This window comes from Gloeophyllum trabeum (assembly GCF_000344685.1).
Source record: "Gloeophyllum trabeum ATCC 11539 unplaced genomic scaffold GLOTRscaffold_00013, whole genome shotgun sequence".
Lineage (NCBI taxonomy): Eukaryota > Fungi > Basidiomycota > Agaricomycetes > Gloeophyllales > Gloeophyllaceae > Gloeophyllum > Gloeophyllum trabeum.
The window spans coordinates 83248-107815 of NW_006920422.1; the positions used below are offsets into that span (position 1 = coordinate 83248).

The 24568-nt window shown below is 54.5% G+C and overlaps 9 protein-coding genes across 9 annotated transcripts; 5 read left to right on the top strand and 4 right to left on the bottom strand.

Moving 5' to 3' along the window:
- Window positions 1–7034: 7034 nt before the first annotated feature.
- Window positions 7035–8924, bottom strand: GLOTRDRAFT_64737 (Pkinase-domain-containing protein; the record flags this gene model as incomplete). Its single annotated transcript, XM_007871028.1, has 9 exons — window positions 7035–7200; window positions 7256–7355; window positions 7565–7651; window positions 7704–7861; window positions 7944–8068; window positions 8130–8218; window positions 8351–8446; window positions 8517–8793; window positions 8846–8924. Coding segments are annotated over 9 exons (1043 nt in total), but the record flags the coding sequence as incomplete, so codon positions are not given.
- Window positions 8925–9120: 196 nt separating this feature from the next.
- Window positions 9121–11515, top strand: GLOTRDRAFT_122764 (uncharacterized protein; the record flags this gene model as incomplete). The annotated part of the gene is made up of 2 exons (XM_007871029.1): window positions 9121–9404; window positions 9470–11515. Coding segments are annotated over exons 1-2 (2166 nt in total), but the record flags the coding sequence as incomplete, so codon positions are not given.
- Window positions 11516–12046: 531 nt separating this feature from the next.
- GLOTRDRAFT_140491 (CBF-domain-containing protein) lies at window positions 12047–14289 on the top strand (the record flags this gene model as incomplete). Its single annotated transcript, XM_007871030.1, has 8 exons — window positions 12047–12409; window positions 12461–12741; window positions 12790–13298; window positions 13393–13453; window positions 13514–13624; window positions 13678–13850; window positions 13908–14092; window positions 14146–14289. 8 exons carry the CDS (start codon window positions 12047–12049, stop codon window positions 14287–14289), a joined length of 1827 nt encoding a protein of 608 aa, XP_007869221.1.
- Window positions 14266–15794, bottom strand: GLOTRDRAFT_80162 (eukaryotic translation initiation factor 2 subunit alpha). The gene is made up of 6 exons (XM_007871031.1): window positions 15628–15794; window positions 15439–15571; window positions 15021–15372; window positions 14698–14965; window positions 14555–14644; window positions 14266–14498 (listed from the first exon to the last, which is right to left on the bottom strand). The coding sequence occupies exons 1-6, from the start codon at window positions 15718–15720 to the stop codon at window positions 14385–14387; spliced, it is 1050 nt and encodes a 349-aa protein (XP_007869222.1). The 5' UTR covers window positions 15721–15794; the 3' UTR covers window positions 14266–14384.
- Window positions 15795–15875: 81 nt separating this feature from the next.
- On the bottom strand, window positions 15876–17240 carry GLOTRDRAFT_64747 (DUF367-domain-containing protein). The gene is made up of 7 exons (XM_007871032.1): window positions 17169–17240; window positions 17051–17097; window positions 16865–16971; window positions 16608–16744; window positions 16377–16539; window positions 16186–16298; window positions 15876–16134 (listed from the first exon to the last, which is right to left on the bottom strand). The coding sequence occupies exons 2-7, from the start codon at window positions 17054–17056 to the stop codon at window positions 15983–15985; spliced, it is 678 nt and encodes a 225-aa protein (XP_007869223.1). The 5' UTR covers window positions 17057–17097; window positions 17169–17240; the 3' UTR covers window positions 15876–15982.
- A 267-nt stretch (window positions 17241–17507) lies between these two features.
- GLOTRDRAFT_117556 (uncharacterized protein) lies at window positions 17508–18392 on the top strand. The gene is made up of 4 exons (XM_007871033.1): window positions 17508–17610; window positions 17670–17815; window positions 17904–18089; window positions 18156–18392. The coding sequence occupies exons 1-3, from the start codon at window positions 17529–17531 to the stop codon at window positions 18057–18059; spliced, it is 384 nt and encodes a 127-aa protein (XP_007869224.1). The 5' UTR covers window positions 17508–17528; the 3' UTR covers window positions 18060–18089; window positions 18156–18392.
- A 515-nt stretch (window positions 18393–18907) lies between these two features.
- Window positions 18908–21457, top strand: GLOTRDRAFT_140495 (WD40 repeat-like protein; the record flags this gene model as incomplete). Its single annotated transcript, XM_007871034.1, has 9 exons — window positions 18908–18928; window positions 18974–19121; window positions 19172–19928; window positions 19980–20081; window positions 20138–20249; window positions 20302–20841; window positions 20896–21028; window positions 21078–21149; window positions 21208–21457. The coding sequence occupies 9 exons, from the start codon at window positions 18908–18910 to the stop codon at window positions 21225–21227; spliced, it is 1905 nt and encodes a 634-aa protein (XP_007869225.1). The 3' UTR covers window positions 21228–21457.
- Window positions 21458–21581: 124 nt separating this feature from the next.
- On the top strand, window positions 21582–23094 carry GLOTRDRAFT_47586 (uncharacterized protein; the record flags this gene model as incomplete). The annotated part of the gene is made up of 2 exons (XM_007870988.1): window positions 21582–21655; window positions 21708–23094. 2 exons carry the CDS (start codon window positions 21582–21584, stop codon window positions 23092–23094), a joined length of 1461 nt encoding a protein of 486 aa, XP_007869179.1.
- GLOTRDRAFT_80170 (RBP11-like subunits of RNA polymerase) lies at window positions 22993–24255 on the bottom strand. Its single transcript, XM_007871035.1, has 5 exons — window positions 24174–24255; window positions 23939–24036; window positions 23856–23882; window positions 23575–23624; window positions 22993–23511 (listed from the first exon to the last, which is right to left on the bottom strand). The coding sequence occupies exons 1-5, from the start codon at window positions 24201–24203 to the stop codon at window positions 23381–23383; spliced, it is 336 nt and encodes a 111-aa protein (XP_007869226.1). The 5' UTR covers window positions 24204–24255; the 3' UTR covers window positions 22993–23380.
- Between the last annotated feature and the right edge of the window lie 313 nt (window positions 24256–24568).

Sequence of the window (24568 nt, forward strand, 5' to 3'; positions counted from 1 at the left end):
CACAGAAGTTTTATATAAGCAGCAATGCTGTTTTCGATGAAAGGTGCTTTCCAGGCAACTCCAAGTCCATCAATGTCTTTGGATTGCCTCTATCTGATGTTGCTATCCCTCACACTGATGATGAAGAGGCTTCTGTGCCTAACAATATTGGAGGTAAAAAGTGCACTGACTGGGGATTGAACCAAAACCTCCAGGTATGCATCCCTGCTAGTGGTGGTAACCACTTTGCTATTTTGCCTTCCTTTACCCTGGTGACTTAGCCCCTTTAACTCTGCGCTTTTCCCTTCCATTTCCCATACTGTACAGTTGGTTCCCATGCTCCCAGAAGAGCAAAAATGTGCTCCTGAATCAAGCTCTCTTCCTTCCCTGACTCCCACGGTAGTTGGGAGGAGGGTTCTGTCAGGAAGAAATGGTCGCTCCACCATACAACTCGCTCTCGCCGTGAGAACCTCATATAAGCAACGGTCCCGACCGGACCGACGCCACTTTTGTTTCGACTTGAAGACAACTGCCCGCACACACCTAACGTGAACGATCAAGTGATGCAAGTGCATAGCATTCGATAAAAGGATGCATTCAAACAAGTGAGGCCAATAGATGAGACTAGTATCTCTGAGCGGCAACTGGTAACTCGAGAAGCCCCTTTAAATACTGATGTAGATATAAGACAGGACTATATGAATACTGTGTATGTGTCTGTCAAGAGTGGCATTCCGCAGCTTGACCACACACTAGTAATGGAATACTTAGTGGTTTCTGACTGGAGTCAGGGATTGGTGCTTGCACCGCTACGATAGCAATAATAGAGCTTGACTCAGGTATGTCGCTCTGTATATTTCTGTACTTCCTTAGCAATAATAGAGCTTGACTCAGGCATCTCTGTGTGTATCTGGACGCCTGCCAGCTTCCCAGTTGGACAGGTAGAACTTGTGGCGCCTCCAAGTGCACCTTAGAGGAGTTCTGCCTGACCCAAGCCTTGTGGTTGTGGTCATCCTAGGAGTTCAACAAAGGTGGAATATAGGCAGGCACAGATGGCAGTGAGTTGTGATTTCTGTGATTCCTCATGCAGCTCCGGAGCTAAATTATTGATATTGTTGGGGCTGTGTTGATCGCAACATTAAGCATCATGTGCCGATCTCCAGACAGGCCGAGGCCTGCCAAGAGTGCACCCAGAAGAAGACACAGTGCAGCTTTGCAGATGGGAGAGGTGCTAGAGTGGAGAGCAGTGACGAGGTAGAGGAGGTGAGCAAGGTAGTGGTAGGGCGACTGCAGGGGAGCCCTAAGAAACCAAGCTGGGTGATGGAGGAGGTTTCTAGTAAGTGTTCAGGGATCAGCTCCACCAGGAATATCAATACGGAATTATTCCAGAAGTCAAAGTGCCTCCGTCAGACCGCAAGAGAAGGGCAAGGCCAAAGCACAAGACCCAGCTCCTGCTCCTGCTCCAGAACCTTTGCCTGTGTGCTCTCCTAATCCACCATCTGTGGTTCCCAGCCAGTTGTGTCCCTCCTTAACTCACTGATTCCAGCCATTGTAGTACTACTAAACCCTCTAATTACCGTAAAATTATAGTGTTATAGCACCTGTAATGAAGTACTATGCCAATAGTACTACTTGTGCTATGATTAGCGTGTCTGCACTAATTAGAGCAATAGTAGTACTATCCCAGGGCTATCCCGAGGCAACCTGCTACTGCCTGGTCCTGCTGGTCCATGGCCCTAGACCATGGGAAACTTCCAAAATAGGGTGTACCTGTCTAGCAGCCAGAAAAGGGTGGCAAGCTTATGTAATACCTAGTCAGGGTGCTGGGTGGCTGGAAAAAATCAGGAAAAATGCGGAACAATCGGAATAAATTCCAGTATTAGGATACCACATTATTAGCACTAAAAATAGCCTCTGAGTAAGAATGGACAGCTATGTAGCAGCTCATATAAAATCAGAAAAATGCCAAAACATCAGGGAAATTTTGGGATAGATAATGGGATCTTTGTGGAATAGAGGAGAGCGTAGGATTAGGTAAGAGGGGGGTATAAATAGTAAAACATGAGGGAATGCCCATCAGGACTGTGTTTTTGCTCTCCTGCCACATCCTTGAATGATTTCACACAATGATTGCACTGGAACTATTTAGAAAGAGTAGCTGGGACCTTTGGTAACAATCCCACTCTGTGGAAGCTACTTACAGGTAGTGAAATATACTTTTGACTGCTGGCTCTGAAACTGTTTTTAGCAATCTCCCACACCTATACTATTTCTCATGCTACGCCCTTCAGGGACAGTGGTCACTCCATATAGGGCTATAGGTTTACATAAGAGTGCAGGAGAATCCAACTGCTCATCAATTAGCTACCGCTGTTCACTGGTACCCCTCCTGGAGCCTTCCCCCAGCAACCATTATCAAGTCTAATGGTCCATGCAACCTCTCCCTAGTGTATAGAGTAGTATACTATCAAGCTGCAACAATTTGCGCACAATTTGTGCCAATGATCATGGAGATACACAGATGCACTACCAACTACACCCAAGAACACCAAGATGTTGTTATACCCTATTAACCAGACATGATATCCTCCTGCAAACACTCGCTTATACCTCTCTAAGTATGCACCATCCACCATCCATCTTGTCTGAGCTGTCCCACATGGCTCACAGTCACAGTGTGCCTTAGGGACAGTTCTGCTGGCCCTGTCCCAGAAACTGACACACCCCGATGCATGGAACACAGCAAAGTGGCTGGAACAAGATCAATGATGGATTGTGCATACTTAGAGAGGTATAAGCAAGTGTTTGCGGGAGGATATCATGTCTGGTTAATAGGGTATAACAACATCTTGGTGTTCTTGGGTGTAGTTGGTAGTGCATCTGTGTATCTCCATGATCATTGGCACAAATTGTGCGCAAATTGTTGCAGCTTGATAGTATACTACTCTATACACTAGGGAGAGGTTGCATGGACCATTAGACTTGATAATGGTTGCTGGGGGAAGGCTCCAGGAGGGGTACCAGTGAACAGCGGTAGCTAATTGATGAGCAGTTGGATTCTCCTGCACTCTTATGTAAACCTATAGCCCTATATGGAGTGACCACTGTCCCTGAAGGGCATAGCATGAGAAATAGTATAGGTGTGGGATATTGCTCAAAACAGTTTCAGAGCCAGCAGTCAAAAGCTGTCCCGGGGTGGTGTGATAGAGGTGTTTTTGAGGATGACTGGTGCCAAGTCACCAAGGGTGGTCTGGGTGGGCCCAAAAATGACACACATGGTGGTACATGGAAATATACACTAAGGGAAGTGTGTTATAACCCATAGTAACACAAGTGGTAGTCATGGGGTGTCCATAGGAGTAATACCCAAAAGGAGTAGTTAGACACCTGTTGCTCAGAATCTCTTGGGGTCTTATGCAAACATGTAGCCTTATATGGGCTGAGTAAGATCCCCAATTGCCCAGCAATGTGGCATAGCAATAGTGTGGGAAAATGCGAAAAGAGCCGGTGGTGAAAAGAATTTTTGTACAGTGATGCACAGCCCATGATACCTACACATGATTAGGACAAGCACTCCCGAATCCTATGCACTATTTTAACCGCTACATTAGTAACAACATTGACAGCAAGGACAAATAAACCCCAGATATGGAAAGAGGCTGAAATGTAGATCCTGGAGGTATCCCACATGAATTGCTGCCATGTGCTGATATAATATAGTGATGCCACATTTGTGCCGTCATCCACAGCAGGTTCCATGATTTTTCCCAGATTTTTGCGCATTTGTCCTGATTTTATATCAGCTGCTAGTAGCTATTGTGTGGCGCTCTAGACAAATTCCCAAGCTATGTATAGGTCCGGTACCATTGGGCCTGGCCCCAGAAATATAGTATGATTTGTCCGTATTTTTCCGTATTTTTCTGGGCCCTACAGGGCCAGGTAAGGGTACCCACCTATTATTGGCAACAGCTCAGTATCAAATCCTGATTTGGATCTCCATGCCGGAGATGCCGGGGCTGTCGTATCCAAGCCCTGCTCGGCTGCTGGTAGCTCTATAAGGTATTGGGGAGAATAATGCATAAACACCGCATGTGTAGCCTGTTTAATGTAATAGGGTACACGGTAGCATTGGGTGAATAATGTAATAATACTACAGCAAGAGGTGTTTACGACTGATTCTAGCTTTGCCAATAGGCCTGACTCGTCGATTGAATTATCTCTGCCGTTAAAATATTAGCTCCCATGAGTATTACATAGCAAAATAAAATTAACCAAGTCTCTCTGGCAATTTCTATCCCTGCAAGCATAATCCTACACTAGTTGTCAGTGCTTGCGACCTTTGTTTATTTTCAATTCTTTGGAGATACATATTCTGGAGCTTCGATTCATGTTTGTTTCAGGCATCAAGGCTTTGTTTTCTTTTTCTAGTCTTCCTATGGACTACCCTATGTCGTCTTACTCCTCCTTTCCCCCTCGAACTACTTTATACCCTTCAGTCATCTCAGACCACCTCCACCCATACCACTGGGTGTGTTAGGTTGTTTTCCCTTGGTTTTTCGTGGTTGTTGTGTGTAGTGCATATCACTGGGCCCTAATCCCTAGGGGCTTAGCCATTTGTGTAATAGTGAGGTGAGGGCACATATATGACCGCCCCAAGGGCACACGTTGGAAGTGGCTCCAGCCCAAATTGAACCTGCCACCCCTAAGTTCTCAGTCATATAAGAGGGTCAAGACCTGTAACACTAACCATTACACCAAAAGGTGATATGACTGAGAACTGCTTTCTCAGCCACTCACAGGTATATATGTTACATATGGGAACCTAGTAAGCCCACCAGGCTTACATTTGTATTGAATCTGCATACTTTTGTGAACATTTGTATGGTTATTTGGACCAATTTGTATGATATTTGTACACTTTAGCAGGATCCTTTGTAATGATTTGTGAGCTGTAGGGGGGGCATTTAGTACAAATTTGTAAGTGTGTGGGATGTGTTTTGAAAGACTTTGTAGACCTTTTCACTGTAGTTTGTCCAAACTTGTGGGTTTATAATGGGCATTGGTAAAATTTGGAGTTGTGGTCTCAACTTTTGTCATACCAATTACCACTAAAGCCCACTGAACCTTGTACGTTGTAGACCACTTGTAGTACAAGGATTCTTTTACAACTCTGGCAGATGTTTTGTAGAACTTTCTTGTGGGGTAGGGGGAGTGGTTCGTACAAGTATGCAGGTGGGTTTTGTGATGTTTTGTAGTCTTTTTGGATGATTTTTAAATCGTTCATGGGACATTTGTGGTTACTTGTAAATCATTGTAGATAAGTCCTAGTAATGTGTACACAATTTGTGGTCTTCTGTAAGATTTGTGGAGGATTTGTAGTGGCTTGATGTGGCATATTGGGCCTCCATCATGACATTTGTATGGGTACCAAGCAGGTTTTGCATGGTTTTGTATAGTTTGTGGACTTTTTTGGGTTGCTTGTAATGCTTTGGAGAGGCTCTGGGGCCACTTTTGTAGTATTCCCAGCTGCATTTGTATGATCTGTGGTATTTTTAAGGGTAGTTGTGTACTTTTGTAAATCAAATGGTGAGATTTGTATTGCATTTCTGAGTCTGGTTTGTTGGGCAATATTGATAGCCTGCTGTCAGCTTAACTGTGGGGAAATTGGTAAAAAGTGTGGCCAGTGATTGAAGCTGTTTGTCCAATCCACAGGGTTGCAGAAACCCCCCAGCCCCCTTCTGTGCCATCCCCCTGACAGGTGCTGCAATCAATATTATTGGCATTGTGTTGGGAATGTGATGCCTCCACAAATGCCATGCACACACATAATCAGTCATTGGGCACGGTCAACTTGAAATTCATGGAATTACTCTCAGACTGAGAGTCGGCAATGCCTGCCAGCCAAATGTCTGTGTGACCGTGGTTGTCACACGCACATCATTTTGCACCACAGGCCGTTCTCCTCTGCCAACCTTGGACTGAATGATCTATTCCTGCACAATAAAGAGACACTTTGATACTTTATACAGCTGGTATAATATCTACAGTAGTATTGATGTAATATATGCAATAAAGAGAATTCTGCTTTCCCAAGGGAGAAGGGCTGTGAAAATCACTGATGCACATGCACACCGAGAATAGCAGCGCGAGCTGTCAGAAGGGACGTGTTCTATCAAAATGCATTGAAAACACATCAACGGACATGTCTCGGCAAATGCCGACTATAGCTATCTGGTGTGTGTTGCATGTGGTGCACTTTTCTCACTCAGTATCACACTTTAATTAGAGTAAAAATGGGAATATATTTTTAGATGTGATGATCCCATCCTTCCAGTTAGAATTCTCCATTTGTGTCCCTCTCCTGGTTAACCTATCACCTCAGCCCTCTAAACTTGGTCTTATAGCACATACAAGGCAGTGTATCAAAAATCAAGCTGGAAGGATGGTTTCTATATAACATCAAAGAATATCCAAAGATTTTTCGCTGTTTTAGAATGTCTCCTCATCCCAAAAAGTGTATTACAAGCTGTAACCAGCATTTCACTTGCGTGGCTGAAGCCTGACATGCACTACAGAGTTTGAATTTGGCAGGCATTGCCAACTCCCCCATGTTGTTGAGGTCATGCGGTCACTTGACTGAAGTCCAGAGAGGATCGAGGACACAAGACAGATGGTTCTAGGAGCCTGGATTACAAGATACCTGTCAATGGCAATGAGAATATTTGTGCTCTACTTGACTAATATTGGAAGAGCTTGGTATCATAAAGCCAAGGCCAACTGTGGTTGCACTGGAATCACATTGAGGATCAGATGTGCAATTGAATTTGGATTCGAACAAATCTAGCTAACATGTGGAAATACATTCCCTTCTATTGCAAACTGTTTCTGGTCTTTGATGACCATTGCGTCCTGAATTCAAGTAAATCAACCACATCGATGTCAGTTTTCACTGGGCATTATGACTGGGCTCAAAATTCTGAAGCTACACATTGTCCATCACTGTAGATTGCTTCATGTATTATATATAGCAAGTTATATTCCAGCTGTCAGGGATTGCAAGTCATGATTGTTCATATTAGAAAGCTGGGTGTGTGTCCCCATACTAGTGGCAGTATTCATAATGCTAAGATTAGTCAGGGTATACTAAACTATGTTCTGAGCAGTGCAAGAGTTATCCAACAAATAGCAGTTATGGCTTCATTATTTCTTCATATATGAGCACTAGTGGATAGCCTGAAGTCAGTGCAAGCAGACCCAGAGTGACATGCCAACAGACCTTTCAACTCTTCCTTTTCAAGTGGTATGCCATTATCAAAGTCAAAGAAGGAGGGGTCTAACGGCTCTGCAGTGGGCTCGTCTTGTGGATCATGGTATGGCTAGGGAGAGAGAACATCAGTGCCGCATCCACAGGATGCCAAAGACCGAACCCATCCTGCAGACATGGCAGTGCTGAAAGGATTTCCGATGACCCTTGACATCAGTCCGGGTTCAAGCGAGCTCTTAGGCACATAGCCCAGAGGAGGCTTAGGACCCCGGGATCGGGATAGCAGCAAGCCACAAGCAGCATATGCTTACAACTACTCACCTCGAGGTATGGATGTTTCAATGCCTCCTCTACTTGTATCCGTCTCTTGGGACTGAAAGTCAGACATTGCTCCAGGAAGTCGATGGCCTATTGGGTAACGATCAATACTATTCAGCTATGACAGCTTTACAATACCTACCAAGGGATTCGCGTTCGGGAACAGCGTCGAGAAAGGTTTTTTCTTCCGGAAAGGGAGCGCGCGTATGTACTCTCTAGAGCGAGGCGAAGTAATGGCATAGAAATCATCCAGGGACGGCGTCCCGAGGATGTCTAGGATGAGCGAGAGCTGGTGGTGATCTGCGCAGACATCAGCGCGCATGGAGGAAAGGCGGGCGTGAGCGAGCGCGGAGCCGAGGATGTCACGGCGAGACGCACGTACAATCTCGTCCTGGGAATAACGGCTTGCCGCTGAGCATCTCCGCCAAGACGCAGCCAACGCTCCATATGTCTATAGCGCGCGTGTACTCTTTGAACGTAAGCATCACCTCGGGTGCGCGGTACCACCTGCCGGAACGTTGATATGCGCCACACGGCGGGGGCTGGTAGACAACACGTGCAAACGTACCTAGTCGCGACATATTCAGTCATGAACGTGCTGGTATCATCCACGTTTGGAGGCGGGCGGGCTGAACGAGCCAGTCCGAAGTCGCAGAGCTAGAAAAGAAAAGATGGACGTTCAGATGTGGCCTGTAATTACGTACTCCCGGCCGTTGCAGTGCATATACCCGCACACCCAGACCCAAACAAACGGAGGAAGGCGGGTAAGACGACGAAGCTACTGCTCACCTTCAGGTCGCAGTTCGCGTTCAGCAGGAGATTCGAGGGCTTCAGATCTCTATGCAGCACGTCCGCGGAATGCAGTGCCTTTAGCGCCCGGAGCGTCTGGGATCAAGCAGCAAAGTGTAATGTAGTCCAATTAGACTGGAGCGACAGGCACATGAGAAACTCATACCTGATAAATAAAGTATTGACAGTGGTCGTCGCTCAGCTCCTGGGTCCGGATTACGCGGTGGAGGTCCGTCTCCATAAGCTCCTGCACGAGGTACACTTCCTTGAAATCATCCAAACTGGTGGGGCGCAAGATATCAAGGATGGAGATGATGTTCTCGTGGTGGAAGTGGCGCAGCAGCTTGATCTCGCGCAAAGTACGGAGAGCAAACATAGAGTGATCGAACGGGGTGATACGCTTGATAGCGACTTTTCGCTGGGTCGGCACATGCATCGCAGAGCTGCATCGGCGGTCAGCACGCCACACTTGCTTGCACCGAGACCAAGACGCACCAGACAACGCCATAGGCGCCCTCTCCTATGACATCCAGCACCTGGTAGTTGTGACTGACGAGGAACTCGGCGTCCATGGTGAGTTGGGCGGGTACGAGGCGCGCTCGCAAGCTGTACTTTTCGGTGTGTTTCAGCGGACAATAAGAGGGAAGAGTAGCGCGGCTTCTCCGAGAGGGACATGTACTTACGGCTAGCGTCAAGTCCAGGCCACGTGAGTGCTAGTGCGGCGGTCGCCGAACAGAGCAGCTGAGCACTCTCGACGACGACGGCGAGCTCACTCGGGTTCTCTCGCCATCCTCTGCTGCTCTGCCATTCTCTCTCGGGCTTCCACATTAGGCATCGTTTATATTCTTTGCCGCCTTTGCCCCGTTGCATTACGAGCCCCCGTTCTCTCCAGCCTCCTCCCACAAATTTTCTTATCCCAATTTCTCCTTAAAAATGCCTGTCGCCGAGAAGAGGAACGAGGCTGACGGCGGCATCGAGCACGACAGGGAGAAAGACAGGTCGCAGGATAGAGACAGAGAGCGGGCAGGCAAAGGACCAAAACCTGGCGGCAAAGGCATGTACTGCGTCGTCCGATAGCTTGAGCGCAGTCCAAACCTCAATCTAATCTCACACTCGCAGCGAAGGACCTTTCGCATGTGCCCTGCAAGTTCTTCAAGGTCGGGTCATGCACTGCAGGCTCCTCCTGTCCCTTCTCGCATTCCCTAGCGGAGCCTGGTCAGCCGAAGGACGTCTGCGCCTGGTTCGTCAAGGGCAACTGCAAGTTTGGGCACAAATGCGCTCTTGCCCACATCCTTCCGGGACAGCCCATGGCTATGGACAGGAAGAATAAGAAAGCTGCACAGCTTGCAGCGAACGCCGGCGGGGGCGGGGGAGGCCAGGGAAAAGACAAGGGCAGAGGTCACAAGAACAACCACTCCGTCAACGGGGCAGGAGGGGGAAATGCAACAGTGCGCAACTCTTTGCTTGGCGGCTCTACTGCCCCTACTCGTGTTCTGTCGAGCTCTCGTCCGCCCATGTCCGTCCCACTCAAAGCAACCATCTCGCCATCCGCCCCCGCACCGCCCATCAAGGATACAGACTTTGCATCTTTTGCTATTCCAGACGAAAGTAAGCTTCCGTCTGCTCCTGCGCAGCGCAAGACCACCTCGGAGGGTACGGTTGAGCCTGCACCAGAGGCGTCGCAGGCTACCAATTCCGAGTCCACGGCCGAGAAGGAAAGCACTACCCCGACCACGAAAAAGGTTCCCTCACCCCTCCCAGTTAGCAACCCCGCTGCCCCTCGGAACCGTTCTGCGGCCAGTCCCTCTGACCTTGGTCCCATCGGATCTCCACCAAAGTCGTCTTCTGCTGCCCAGGCTTCGAACAGAATCGACGGCTTCTCACCGGGCACCTCACCATCGAAGGGCGAGTTCGTTCCGTCATCTCCTTTCTCAGCACCCCACACACAATCCATTTTCGTCACGTCGTATGAGAAGACGGAGATTCACAGCCATGCTAATTTCCGGTCCGGGCTTGCAGCCTCCCTTGGCGCGACCAGGACGTGGGGACTTGGTCCAGGTCAGGACATGGGAGCTCGTGGTATGGCTACCGAAGTCGTTGTTGAAGACGACGACCTGGAAGAATTGATTCCGAGTTCTCTGACGGACCTTCTCACTCCGGAGGAAAGGTCCAGGAGATTTTCGCGCACCAACTCGGGTCAAAACGGTGCTGTCCCTGCTGGCGTCGCCGCCTTTCGTGAGGGATCGGCTCCTCGGTCTTCGGAGCTTCACCACCGTCACTCACGCTCCGTTCCTGCCGCTTCTCTGCTGAACGACCTCAAGTCCATATGGAGCGAGAATGGCGCTGGGGGACCAGCCCTGGGCGTTTCTCCCGGGTTAGGCAACGGATCGCCAAGCTCGTTCGCGTCCAATGGAGGGTTCGGTGGTCGCGCCTATGCAGAGGATACGTTATCGCCTTCCCTTATATCACCGACCAACGCGTCCGCCGCGTTCTTGCCGGGCTTACATCATCACTACAAGAACGCCAGGTCTACCGGAGTGGGACGGATGGATCCTCCCAGCAGCAGGATCGGACCGTCTTCGTCGTATTCGAACAACTTCCCGCCAGGTCCGGGTGCAGGTATGCCTCCTACGGTTGCCGAGGCCGGTGGTTTCACTGGCGCGGCGCTCTCTCCGCCTCGCTTCGGGGCCTACGGGGGTCGCCCGCCCTTCGAGTCCGTCCCTACTGATCCTTATTTAGGCGGCAGGACGGTGGCGGGACAGGCCGCTGGACGACCCATCCCTGTTCATACGGAAGGTCTGGGTCCCAACGGCGACGCTTTCTCCCCCTCCGCGAGGGCGTTGCAAGCTCACGCACCGGGGCAGAGTCTCCCTCAAGGACTTGCCGCTGGATACTCGAGGATCCACGCGCGGCCTCCTCCGTCTATTCCCTCTCCTGCCGGCTCCGCTGCGTTCAGTCCGCCCCAGATTTCCAACCTCAGCTCGAGCATCACCGGGCGAGGCTTGGGTGACCATATGCCTCTCGGTACGACTCCTCCCCCGGGCGCGACGGCGATGGACGTGCTCGACTCTATGATGTCTCGGCTTTCCTATACCGCTGCGGCTGGCCGCACCACACCCACGCAGCAGTCCACCGCGCCTTCCGCCGTCCCTCCCGTCGGGATGGGTGCGCGCACCGTCAGCGGACGCAGCCAGCACCAAGCGATGAGCCCGCTGAGTGGGCCGGTCCTGACCGGGGACGACGACGATCTTTTCAGCATGGACGGCTAAGCGGGGAGGTGATCCGGACGCTAGGGATGGTCGCGGATGCCGCTGTTCATCTAGACGCAACATGAACTGTCTCATATCCATCTCCCATCTCATAGCTTGTTTGGCTTGTGTAATTGCAATCTTCCTCGCGGCGGAGCGTCCAGTCTAGTCTCTGCTTCTTGGATGTCTACTACTACTACTGTTTGACAACATGATTGTGGCTGTCTTATCTATTTATCCATTTGTATCGATATATTCTGTGTGTAGGGCGCATTGGTAATTGATGACATGATCATGAATACTCTATATGAATACCTGTGTGCTACAATTCGGATGTTGCAACCTATCCGAAAATTTCGAGAGGGAAAGCTTGCAATAAGTTGTTCTAAAAATAACTTCTCTGTACTTGCGCTACTGAGCCTTTACCACTTGTCTCGCTCTCGCTTCAATGCATTCCCTTCCTCCAGCTAAGAAGCGCAAGATCGGCAGTGGAAATGAAGGGTCGGATTCACGCAGTATTGAAGGTATCCAACAACTCGAAAGACAACTCACGGACGCCATAAACGCGAATGGGTCACTCAATCCTCTGGACGACCTGCTCAATGTCATCCTCAGAGCGTCGGATCCACGGGTCGTTTCGAAGGCTCTGTATGCAAACTACAGAGTGTTTGTGCTCATTATTGACAAAGGAGAACTCAAGACCCAGGGCGACGAGGCCGCAAAACTCGTCCGGACTTGGATCTGGGAGAAACTGAATGGGTATGTCGACTTTCTAACCGGACTATTGAAAGATGAGGAGAAGACTCTGAGGGTGAGTTTACTGAATTATTCCCTATGTACCTAGTCTAAGATTCCGTCCCAGATTTCGTCCTTGCAGATCCTCTTTTCCCTTCTCCGACACCTTTCGACGTCGCTCACTCTGGCCGTGAAAGAGAGCAGTTCAAATCCCCAGCCGCAGTTCCATGTTTCCCACTACAAGAAGATTGTTCGCTCTCTCCTGTTTTGTCCTCCTTCAAGGCGGAACAACAGCCACAAAGTCGGTACGGAGGACAGGCTGCTGGATCCGGACGTGCGAGATCAATTCTTGGAGACTTGGCTGAGCGTCCACGATGATATTCGGTGGTTCTTCCTGCGTGAAGCAACGTATGTCATGGTTTACTTGATCGTGCTACTTACTCATCCCCGGATCAGCTCCTTAGTAGCGAACCTAAGTTCAGGAGAAAGACCGTTCGTGATAGAGAACCTAGTCTCGCTCCTGGAGAGACTCAGGAGTTTCCCTACTGACACGTCGGAGCTCAACTCATGGTGGGTTGAGGAACTCGGGACGAAGCCTCCCAAGCATAAGCACGACAACTCTGACGAACCTGAAGAAGCTGCAGTAGACGGCGAAGAGGAGGATGATTGGCGAAAGTTCTTCGAAGAAGAAACCGATCCGAAAGCGACATCCTCCACCGGACCCAAGAAGCAAAATGCGCGTCTGCACACGTTGACGATACACCAGTCCTTGCACTCCCTCCCTGCGCATCGTGCGGTTTTCACCCGTGCTTGGTTGGTTCTCCTACAGCAGCTTTCTTCGTTATCTGGAGAGACGCAGAGGAAGCTATCACTCCGTGTATTAAACATTATGCACCAGGGTGTGCTGCCTCATCTCACCCGACCAGTGCTGGTTATGGACTGGGTAGCGGCTTGCGTTGATTACGGTACGTCCTTCAGTCAACATCCGCCGCACAGGCATCTTGTTGTTGCCTCGTATGGGTTTGTGCCTGCGGACTATGGTTTACGGAAACACTTCAGGTGGTGCAGTTGGCTTACTCGGCTTGAATACGCTGTTCATTCTTATGCGGGAATACAACCTGTGAGTGTATCCCCCCAGCGCACTTTGGCCTTGTCCTCCGTGCTGACCGGTAGTTCCTAGTGATTATCCATCTTTCTACACCCGCCTGTACGCCTTCCTAGATCGGGACATCCTCCATCTGAAGCACCGCGCACGGTTCTTCCGTATGACAGAACTGTTCCTGAGTTCTACGTAGGTTTTTGTCTCGTCAGTACATTCCATCGCTGAGGTTGGACCCTGTTCAGCCACCTGCCCGCAACATTACTCGCATCCTTCCTCAAAAAGCTCTCGCGGCTATCCCTCAATGCACCTCCAGCTGCGATCATCATGCTCGTGCCATTCACCTACAACATCCTCAAGCGTCACCCTACACTCATGGGCATGATCCATCGGGTTGCGGATGCTGACGAACCTATAGGTGCCGTGTTGTAGACCGTGCGCACACTTTATCTCTTTGCTGACACGCCCGACGCAGACCCGTTTATTTTGGAGGAGCCAAATCCAAACCTGACAAATGCGCTGGATTCTTCGCTCTGGGAACTCTACTCTCATCGAACACACTACCACCCAGCTGTGTCCACCTTAGTTCGGATATTCGAGGAGGCCTTCACAAAACCTGGGTATGCCCTGGAAGACTTCCTCGACCACACATACGCTACTGTACGTGACCATAATCCCTCCAATCCTCCCGAACTAATCTCGTCGTGCCGTAGTTGCTAGACAATGAGACGAAGCCGAGGATCAGGAAAGATCCAGCGACTGATGTCGACAAAACGGAGTTGTTCCCGAGTAAAAACGAGTTGACAGAGGCGGCGCCAGATACCGACGTCGTTGCGGAATTATGGACGTTTAGCTAGAGTCGATCGTGTTCACGCTATGACATTTGCTTATACCGATACAAATACGATCCTCGAGATATTCTAAGCTACATGGGCCTACGCCGTACACGAGATTATGCAATAGCTTCTTCGTCGTCTTCATCACCCGACACCTCCGCGTTCTCGCGGCTGGCCTTGGCCATGAGCTGTGCAAGGTCGTGCTCTTCGGTCTCGGAGACGGCTTTGGGCTATAAAACCAATTTATCAGTATACCTTCTGCACCGTGGATACCGGTACCCCATACCTTCATCTTTACCACCAATGCGCCACCCTGCTCTTCGATGGTATGTTGTATGGAGTCAATTGCACGCTCCAGTCTGTCTACAGCTGCAAACTGAAGAGGGGGATCAGTGGACATTCTGGGCGAGATGGGGAGCTCAAGCTCACTTTGTCCGTCGCATTTGTGCTGAGGACGTAAAGAGGGGGTGCCACAAGCTTGGCCTTTATTGGGACTGCATCACTACTCTCCTTCTCTCCCGCCCGCAGGGCCTTCTTGATCGCGTCAATGCCAGCTGGGGTATAGCACGTCAACTCGATGTCGGCTCGTAGTTTGATGGGCTGAGGCGTCAGTCGCCGAGCAATCGTATTCATCAGTATTTGCAGGACATTTTCTGGCACGGGATTCGGTAATGATGAGAATACCGTGTCCTTTTCCCTGTATAAGCACCCGATTAGTACCCATCTTTGCTGCGACATCGTAACACACGGACGTGAGAGCAAGCTTGAATGCATCATACGGGTGCCCGTACACCTTCCCCAACGGCCACGCAATCTGCTCGTACAGCTGCTCCAGGCGCTCCTCCTCGCTCGCAGAGGCCGCGGCGTTCTCCTCCACGGTGCCCTCGCCCGCCTCCTGCGCCTCCTTCTTCGCGCGCCGGTTCTTTTTGCTCTCCTTCTCCGCCTCCGGGGGGGCGTCGACGGGCAGGCCGTTCGCGTCGAGCGAGGGCAGCTTCGAGGCGACGTGCCGCAGGATGGAGGCGACGGTCTTGGATTTCATGTAGCGCTCCTCGCACTTGACGATGTCTTCTGGGGAGACACGGCGTTTGGACAGATCAATGTACCCTGGACAGAAGAGCAATCCCTTGAATCAGCATACGTGGGCAGGCGTGCGATTGCAGAGGGACGCACCCTTCTCCTTGTCCACCCTCAGCACGACCACGACTTCGTTCCGGCCAACTCGAATCAGCTTTTGGATGGATCGGATACGACGACGCGAGAGCTCCGAGAGCAGGATCATTCCTTCAATATTATCATATTCGAGCTACAGCAAGATTTATCAGGCCTAACACGGGCTGCGAGGAGGAGTAAAGCTCTCACCAGCTTGACATAGGCACCCATCTCTGCTATCTGACGGACCTGGACCATCACCAGCTCGTCGACCTCCGGATAACGCTGCTCATAGTACCGCATGGTGTAGATCACCCAGGAGGAGCCAGAGGCAAGGAAAGACGGTAGCGAGAGATGAAGAAATAGAGCAGGAGGCTGGAGGTGACTCGCGGAGATCTGACGAGTTATCTAAAGATTTCGCGCGGGTCAGGAAAATCCAGCAGAATTCTCATAAAATACTAAAATATTCATTCAAGTAGCATCGACTACATTATCGTACACCCTCGTACACCCAGCTACCAGTACACGGTTTGTTTTACTTCTCAGCAACATATTGGCATTTTCCTCAGATCTTGACTGCATCCAAGTCCGAAGTGATACGATCCACCGCGGCGCTCTCAGCCTCCTCGCCGCTACCCTCCTCATCATCTCCATCTCCTTCCACTTGATGATTTGGGTTTGCCGTGAGCCAATCCGCTCCATATTCATCGGTGCTATCTGGGAACATGATGAGAATGACGCGCAGCCTAACTGGAGGTGGGGTCTCACCTTTATCCCGCCGCACCTCCTCGTACTTCGTCTCAAGGTCCTGCATAATCTGCTCCTGAGCGGCCGCCACCTCCGCCGCAGACGTGCACGCTTGGTACCGCTGTAACAAATCCCTGCACGCACCGCTCAGCTCTCGCACACGCAACCGGATCCTCGGATACCCCGAAGCAAAGAAAAAGACCTCAGCTCACTTGTTCACGTTCCAAAACGCGTCCCCCCAGCCAAACACGCCCAGCAGGCGTTCCGCATACTCGGGGAACCCGGTGATGTAGAACGCGGCCGCGAGGGCCTCGACGCAGTTGAGGCGCCACGGCTTGCCGTAGTTCGTCGGGTTCGTGGCGAGCAGGTACGGCACTGGATGATCGCTTCAGTGCTCCGAAGTCTTTACTCTTCAGTAAATTAGATGAAGGGGCGGTACTCACACAATCGCTCGTGCGGGCTGGCTATTTTCCCAAAGGGGACGTCGTCGAGCCGCGCCCAGGAGCACTCGACGACGGCTAGCCCGCTTGCGAGCACGATGTCGCGGTCGGCGGGGCTGATAGGCTGCGTCCCCTTGGGCCTGCCAACATCATTCCCGCAGTTAGCGTTGAATTATAATTGCTGGGACTGCTGCTTCATCTTTGTGGCAGAAGGCCCCACAGCGTCCCGCTTCCACGCTGAGACGAGGAGAACCACTCACGAGAGCACCACGCCGCGGAAGCGCTGCCCGACCCGCAGATCCCTTATAAGCCCCATCCTTGCGAGCTTCTTGCCCGAGCACCGGCGGGGGTCGCAGTGGTCAAAGTCCTTCGGAACGCACAACACAATGAACGCGTGCGGGCAGGGGATCGCGCGGGAAAGGGGAGGGGAAGGGGCGCGTACGAACCCACATGGCCACGGGCACCTCGATCGCCAGCTGCTCCGATTCACCGTCTGCCAATTCCAATCCCAGGCCATTAGCATACGGTCTAGTTGGTTAGGCAGTGTGGAAGGGATTAACGTACCTTCCTCGCTACCACTCCCACTCCCACTCCCCTCGTCGACCGCGCTCTCTGGCCTGACCTCCTCCACGTCCCGCCCAAACCCGAGCTTCCCCTGCCGTGGCTTGTTCAGGCTTGCGCGGCGCGCCTTGGTCGAGGCGCGCTGCCTCGCCGCGCCCCTGTAGGAGCCTGCATTTTTCTTGCCCATGCGTAGCGGTCACTGTCCAGTACTAAGTAGAGTATACAGTGGATGAGAAGGAGAATGAGAACGGTGAAGTGAAGTCACGAGGGATATAGAGGCGTGGGAACTCTCGTCGATCACTCGGGCGCTAAATAAACTGCTCGCAAGTACGCTGTAGAACTGACAATTGAGGGAGGCCCGCCATGCACCCGACGCTCGCCGCGCTCTCGAAAGCCTCCCGGCGGGCACTCACGCCCAAGCGCGGAAACAAGGACTTTTACAAGGGTGCGTGCCGTTCCATCCGCTCTTCCCATACCCCGCTGACTTGTATCTTTGTCGAACAGGGACGAGACAAGCGTTTCTGCCGGGGGCCCACCGCACGGGCGCGCCGGGCAAGTTCGTCGTCCGCGGCAAGGCGAAGTACCGCCTGGTCGACGAGCAGGTGCGCGTGTTCGTCGCGCCGCCCGTGGAGGAGCTCAACGCTGCGCGGGTGCGTCTCCCTCTCCTCCCTCTCTTTCCCCCCATGCCTCCTTCTCCGCTCTCCGTATCTTACTCAGAGCTCATACGACGCCTTGCAGCTAAAACCGTACGTCGACGCCACGGTCAAGCTCTCGAGTGCGCAGCGCAACGAGGTGTTCGGGAAGCTGCCGAGCGGCGGGCTGGACGGCGCGCGCTACCTGCAGGTCGCGCCGAAGGAGGAGCAGCTCGCGCAGGTGGTGATGAAGGAGCTGTGAAGGTCCGAGTACGAGGTGGTGCGGAGACGGGTATGTCACGCTTCGTTTGTGTGTATGCGGAGGGGTGGAAGTGATGATTTGGTCTGTTATACTCAGGCGGGCGGGGAACTCAAGTCCCTGGGATGCCTTGAGCCCCGGGCGAAGCGACTGGAAATGTCCCTCGCAAAAGCCTGCGCCGTGGCTGGTGCAGTAGTGGCTCCGGTCCCGAGAGGGCTGTTTCGAAAAACCGCAGACCGCCGCTCAGCATCTTTAGTCTGAAATGCCAGCGCACATCCGTATATCTCATGTATTTGATTCTCCCCGATCATAATAAGTATCTATCGTATGACGGCCGCTCGTCCTCGTGTGTCCAGAGTCGCATTTGGCCAGATAGCCCAACGGGAACACTCGGTCAGTAGTGACCAGACTTTACCACTCGGTGGCTTGAGCAGGGATGGTGCTTACCCTTGCATGTTCTAATTCTGGGGAGGTCGAGGTTGGCGTTGAGTAGATGCACGTTCTTGCTATCCTCGTCTCGAAATAGGACGTCTAAAGTTCAGCCAGGGCTTGGTCAGGGCGCAGCCAGAACGACACCCGTCTCTGTCATTCGGTATGCAGCAGAAGCGTGTGCATGCGGGATCCCGCAAGCGTCACCGTGTCAAGACACAAGAATATATGGCGCTGACAAGGCACAGCGCCTTGCAGGAGGACGCCATGAGAACAAGGCAAGTTTAGTGGCAATTGATGGCAACAAGACACCGGAGCCGGCAACTAGATGAGAGGCCAATGCCGGCGGGATGAAGACCGGGTGCACGTGGCTCGAAAGGCGTTGTGCTTGTTGACTCTCAGCGCTCGCTCGTCCCGCCACCATGTCCTCCTCCATCTACAACGTAAGTCCCTTCCCCCTGCGCCGACATCCTCTAAACGCCTTTCAGCACCGGAGCCTGCAGCCGACGGGGCCGCCCAACCGCGAGCCCGCCGCCCGCCTCAACGAATGCTTCGAAATCATCCGCCAGGAGTTCGACGGCATCACACAGGAGAACACCGCTCTGCGCTCCCAGCGGGACGAATTCGAGTCCAAAGGTCTGTCCTTTTCTATCAGCAGCCCATACAACACCCCTCACCCCCTCCAGTCACCGGCCAAGTCAACGAACTCAACATCATCCGCCAGTCCATCTACGAGCTCGAGAACTCGCACGCCAAGCTGCGCCAGAGCTACGACGAGGAGATCGCGCGCCTCTCCCAGGAGCTCGAGCGCTACCGCCAGCAGTCCGCCGCCACCGCCGCCGCCCTCACCGCCGCCCAGCCCACCCCCGGGCCCGGCCCTGGCCCTGGCCCTGCCGGCGCCCCCCCGCTCGAGCGCTCCACCCCTGTCATGCTCAGCCAGCCCCCGGGCCCGCCAGGCAGCGCCGGCTTCGACGCGGGTTTTCACGGGGCCCGCGAGCGCGAGCGGGATAGGGACCGCGACCGCGACCGCTCGCTCGCCATCGACAGGGAGCGCGAGCGGGAACGCGAAAGAGACCGAGAGCGGGACAGAGAAAGGGATAGAGACAGGGACCGCGACCGCCTGCCCGACGCGCGCGACAGCAAGCGCATCAAGACCGACCGCGAGCGCGTCATCAAGACCGATCGCCCCGATCTCGGCTTCAGCCCGAGCCTCCCGCACCCGCTCCCCTCCTCGAGCAAGCTGCCCCCGCCCGCGAACCAGCCGCAGCCGTACCCGCCCGCCGAGGCGAGCAACGGCGCCGCCCCCGGCGCGGGCGAGGAGATCGACCCGCACAACGTCCCGCCGGAGCTGAAGAAGGAGGGGAGCGACTGGTTTGCGGTGTTTAACCCCAAGGTGAAGAGGGCGCTCGATGTGAATCTGGTGCACACGCTTATGCATGAGAGGTGAGTCCCGGTGTTACAGCCAGGGAGAACCCCGATGGATTATTTCGACAGTGTCGTATGCTGCGTAAGATTCTCCGCAGACGGCAAGTATCTCGCGACGGGGTGCAACCACACCGCACAGATTTACGACGCAAAGACGGGGCAGAAGACTTGGTGGGATCGAGCGTCACGTACCCCAGTCATCCATAACTGACTCGTATCACCCGCAGCGTCCTCATTGACGAGAAAGCAGACAAACAACGAGACCTGTACATCCGCAGCGTGTGCTTCAGCCCAGACGGCAAGTTCCTCGCCACAGGCGCCGAGGACAAGACCATCCGGGTACGCTTCGCCCCCTTCCCCCCTCACCCTCTCTCACCCCCCCCCTACGTAGATCTGGGACATCCAAAAGCGCAAGATCCGCACGACCTTCGAGGGGCACCAGCAAGAGATCTACTCGCTCGCCTTCTCGCACGACGGGCGGCTCATCGTTTCCGGCTCGGGCGACCGCACCGCGCGCATCTGGGACATGCTCGACGGCTCGTCAAAGGTGCTGCACATCGGCGCGGGCGAGGGCGGCGACGAGCCCGCGCAGGCGCCGACGCCGCCCGAGAAGGGCGCGGGCGACGCGGGCGTCACGAGCGTCGCGATCAGCCCCGGGGGACATTTGGTCGCTGCCGGGAGCTTGGATGCGATTGTGCGGATATGGGATGTGCAGACGGGGACGCTCCTGGAGAGGTTGAGGGGGCATCAGGATAGTGTGTATAGCGTCGCGTTTACGCCGGATGGGAAGGGGCTCGTGAGCGGGAGCTTGGATAAGACGCTGAGGTATTGGGATGTGCGGGGTGTGGGGGAGCGGAGGGGGCCCAGCGCGAACGGGAACGGGAAAAAGGAGGAGAAGGGGATGTGTACGATGAATTTCACGGGGCACAAGGTGCGTGGTTGTTTGCGGCGGTGGACTGGACTGGACGCGGAGTGTGCATTCCAGGACTATGTGCTCAGTGTGGCGGTGTCGCACGACGCGAACTGGGTGGTGAGCGGGAGCAAGGACCGCGGCGTGCAGTTCTGGGACTCGCGGACGGCGGTGTGGCAGTGTATGCTCCAGGGGCACAAGAACTCGGGTGGGTAGTGCTGGCCTTTATGCCCTTGTTTTTCCTGACAATCTGGCAGTCATCTCGATCGATCTGAGTCCTGTGGGATCGTTGCTAGCGACTGGGAGCGGGGACTGGCAAGCGCGGATATGTGGGTGTCCTTACTACTCCTGCGTATCTCATCTCCTGAATGGATCCTTTGGCTGCAGGGAGCTACACAACTGTATGACGACCCCCCTTTCTAATTTCATTCTCCTCCCAGAGCTGAGCGGCCTCCCTTGCTTCATTACCCGGATACCTCTCGTCCGTCTCTGCGCGATTTCTTCTTGGATCGTGTCGTGCCATGTCAAAATGCTTGCTTGCTTGCTCGCATACGTACTTCTGCTGTGTCCATATTGTTTTCGCCTCGTAGTTGCCCTGTATATAGCACGAAGCCAATGTACATTGTACATCGACCAGATCTGGCGTGCCGCGGCAGAAGCCGGAACGAGTCTCGACCGCAGGCTGTGGGTGCTCGTTCCCCGCGCTGTGGCCGCAGAGCTCTAATGCAACGACGACGATGGCCGACCCCGTCCCGACATGGATGGACCTCGCTACCTGGGACGACATCCACGCCGTCCGCGCCATCACAGACGACGAGGTCGACCCAAACACGATGTGAGTCCCCGCCGCCCATTCCCGCCACAGCTTGACTAGACTCGCCGTGCAGAGACCCGCGCCCGACGCCGCCCGAGGTTGTCTCGATTGACGAGCGGGTCGCCGAGCTCGAGGCGGAGCTCGCCAGCCTGCGCATCCGGCGGAAGGAGATCCTCGCGAGCCAGGCGCTCATCGACCGCGTCCCGCCCGAGGTCCTCGCGCGCGTCTTCGAGCTCGGCGTGCACCACCACCACCACCTCCTGTACACGCTCTCGCTCGTCTCGCGCAAGTGGCGCCGCCTCGCGCTCGACACGCCCGCGCTGTGGTCGTACGTCAAGCTCGACTACCACTGGGGCTACTCGCGCTCCGCGCAGTTCCAGGCGAAGATGCGCCTGTACCTCCAGCGCTCCGCGGCCGCGAAGCTCCTCGTCGACCTCGACTGCCGCTACCTCGACGTCGCGCCCGAGCTGCGCGCAATCATGGCCGAGCTCGCTCCGCACCTGGCGCGGTGCTTCTCGTTCCGCGTGAGCGTGCCCGACTGGGAGTGGATGGGCGTCGTGCGCGCGCACTGCGGCGAGCTCGGGCCTGCGCTCGAGGACCTGTACCTGCGCGTCGACCCCGCGGACACGGAGGACCAGACGCCGTGCACGTTGTTGCGCGGAGCGTGCCCGCGCCTGCGTACGATTGTGCTCGAGCACACGCCGCTCGCGGCGATCCGCGCGGACCTGCCGGCCCTGCGGAAACTGCACCTCATCCGCGACCAGCGCTACGTCTCCTCGTCGTCCTCGTCGCGCATCGGGATCTCGTTCTCCGAGCTCATGTCCCTCCTCGCGGGCACGCCGACGCTGCAGACGCTCCTCGTCCAGTCCGCGACGTTCCTCCTCAGCGGGGCCGAGCCGATCTTCGACGCCGCGCCCGCGCTCACGCCCATCCCCGCGCTGACCACGCTCTCCTTCCACTTCCTCGAATCGACCAACCTCGCGCTCTTCCTCTCCTCGACGTCGCTCCCCGCGCTGCACACACTCCAAGTCCAAATGGACGGCGCCGCGGACGAGACGATGACCTGGCTGCCGCTCGTGACCGCGCGGCTGCCGTCGCTGCGGCACCTCGACCTGCGCGCGTGCACGCTCGACGGCGTGCACCTCGCGCCGCTCGTGCGCGCGCTGCACGCGCTGCCGCAGGTGACCGCGCTCGGGCTGAGCTCGCCGCCGTCGGGCGTGCTCGGCACGAAGCTGTTCGACCTGCTCGCGGCGGGCCCGCCGTGGCTCCTCCCGCGGCTCGAGGCGCTCGCGCTGCAGGCGTGCCGCGACCTCAGCGGGCACGAGCTGCTGCGCGTCGCGGGCGCGCGGGCGGCGGCGGGGCGGGAGTTGAGGTATCTGAAGCTCGCGCAGTGCTATGCGGTGGATCCGGAGGTGATGGACCAGGTGAAGCGCGTCGTGCCTGTTGTGTATATGTGCTAGGAGCTGTCGGCTCTGTTGCTCGCCCCGTTCTCACGTCCTTGCATTACCACCCCACCCGCCCGACCCGCTCGATGCATCTCACGATTATTGTAACCAGTACCCAGCTTGCTTCTCCCTGTACATCACATGTATTCTCCTCCTTGCATTATCTGTACACTCCATATTTCAGCAATCACAGCCCGCTATGTAGTCCCTCGCCTTGACTTTCGTACTAGTAACATGGTTATCCTACTTTTGCGCGTGTCCCCAGTCGCATCAGTCCGCATGCACGCGGCTCCACGGGACATCAGCTCTTCTCGTCCCACACCTCGTACGGATCCCGGCGGAGGCTGACGGTGTACGCGTCGTCGATCGCCGCGCAGAGGTCGTCGAGGTTCGCGAGCGCCTCGAGGAGCGCGGAGAGCGCGGAGAGGTTGTCTGTGCGCGGGGTCAGACGTGGGAATGGGCTGGAGAGGACGGGGATGGAGGAGGGACACGTACCGTACATCTGGATGCGCACGTGGATGTGGTTCTCGGAGGGGTGCGGGACGCTAGGAGGGAGTTAGCGTCGTGTTCGGTTAGGATGATGGGCGTGGGGGCGGTGGGGGGTAGAGAGGCGGGGGTATACGGGCTGGATGGGTGTCGCCTGCTCCGACGCGCGCTCCGCCCCTCTGTCCTCGAATCCCAACCGCGAGACCGCCATTGTCGGAATACGAGCGGCGGACAATAGCCCGACGTCACAACGGCTCCCTTCCAGCCCAAACTATAGGCACTTTACTCACCTGTATCCACAAAACTCCACTTTCGGGCTACGACAACGACGACGGGAGTCAGTTACGACGGGGGGATGGGAGGATATGCGCACTTTTTCATGACCATCCAGCGCAGCGCGTTCCCGACGGTGTGCGACTCGTCGTGGATCTGGAAGGTCGCCGCGGAGAGGTCGGGCGCGGCGCCTTTCAGCTATCATACGCCATATTCGTTAACATCCACGTTCACATTCAAGCGTTCGAGGTCCAGTTCAGTTCAGTTGTGCGGTAGAAGGGGAACAAGACGAATGAGGGAGGATAATAAACAGAGGGTACAAGCCAGGGACTCACGATGCGGATTTTGGGGACGCCTTCGGCCATGGTCGTGTCACGTACAAAGAGTCTGTGGAGGTGCAGGCCCGGTCATGGTGCGATCAATTTGCGGTCCCATTATTCGGGGTACAATGAGGGCAGGGATTCCCACGGTTGTGTGGTACGCTGGGAGTTTGGACCTCCTTGCAGAGCGAGTTTCGTTTGTTGCTGGTAACATGTAAGCAACTCTGAATTATTTCATTACGCTCGATACAAAGAGTCAGCACATGGAACGAATACAGGAGGGTTGTCCGTGAGGATGCAGGCGCGTATTTGGCCTTGTTTGCGCACATGTAACCGCGGTGGCGCGCAAACAAGGACCAACAACGTGCCTTTGTCCGCCAAGTCCGTATTGTGCTCTTCGCTCGACAATG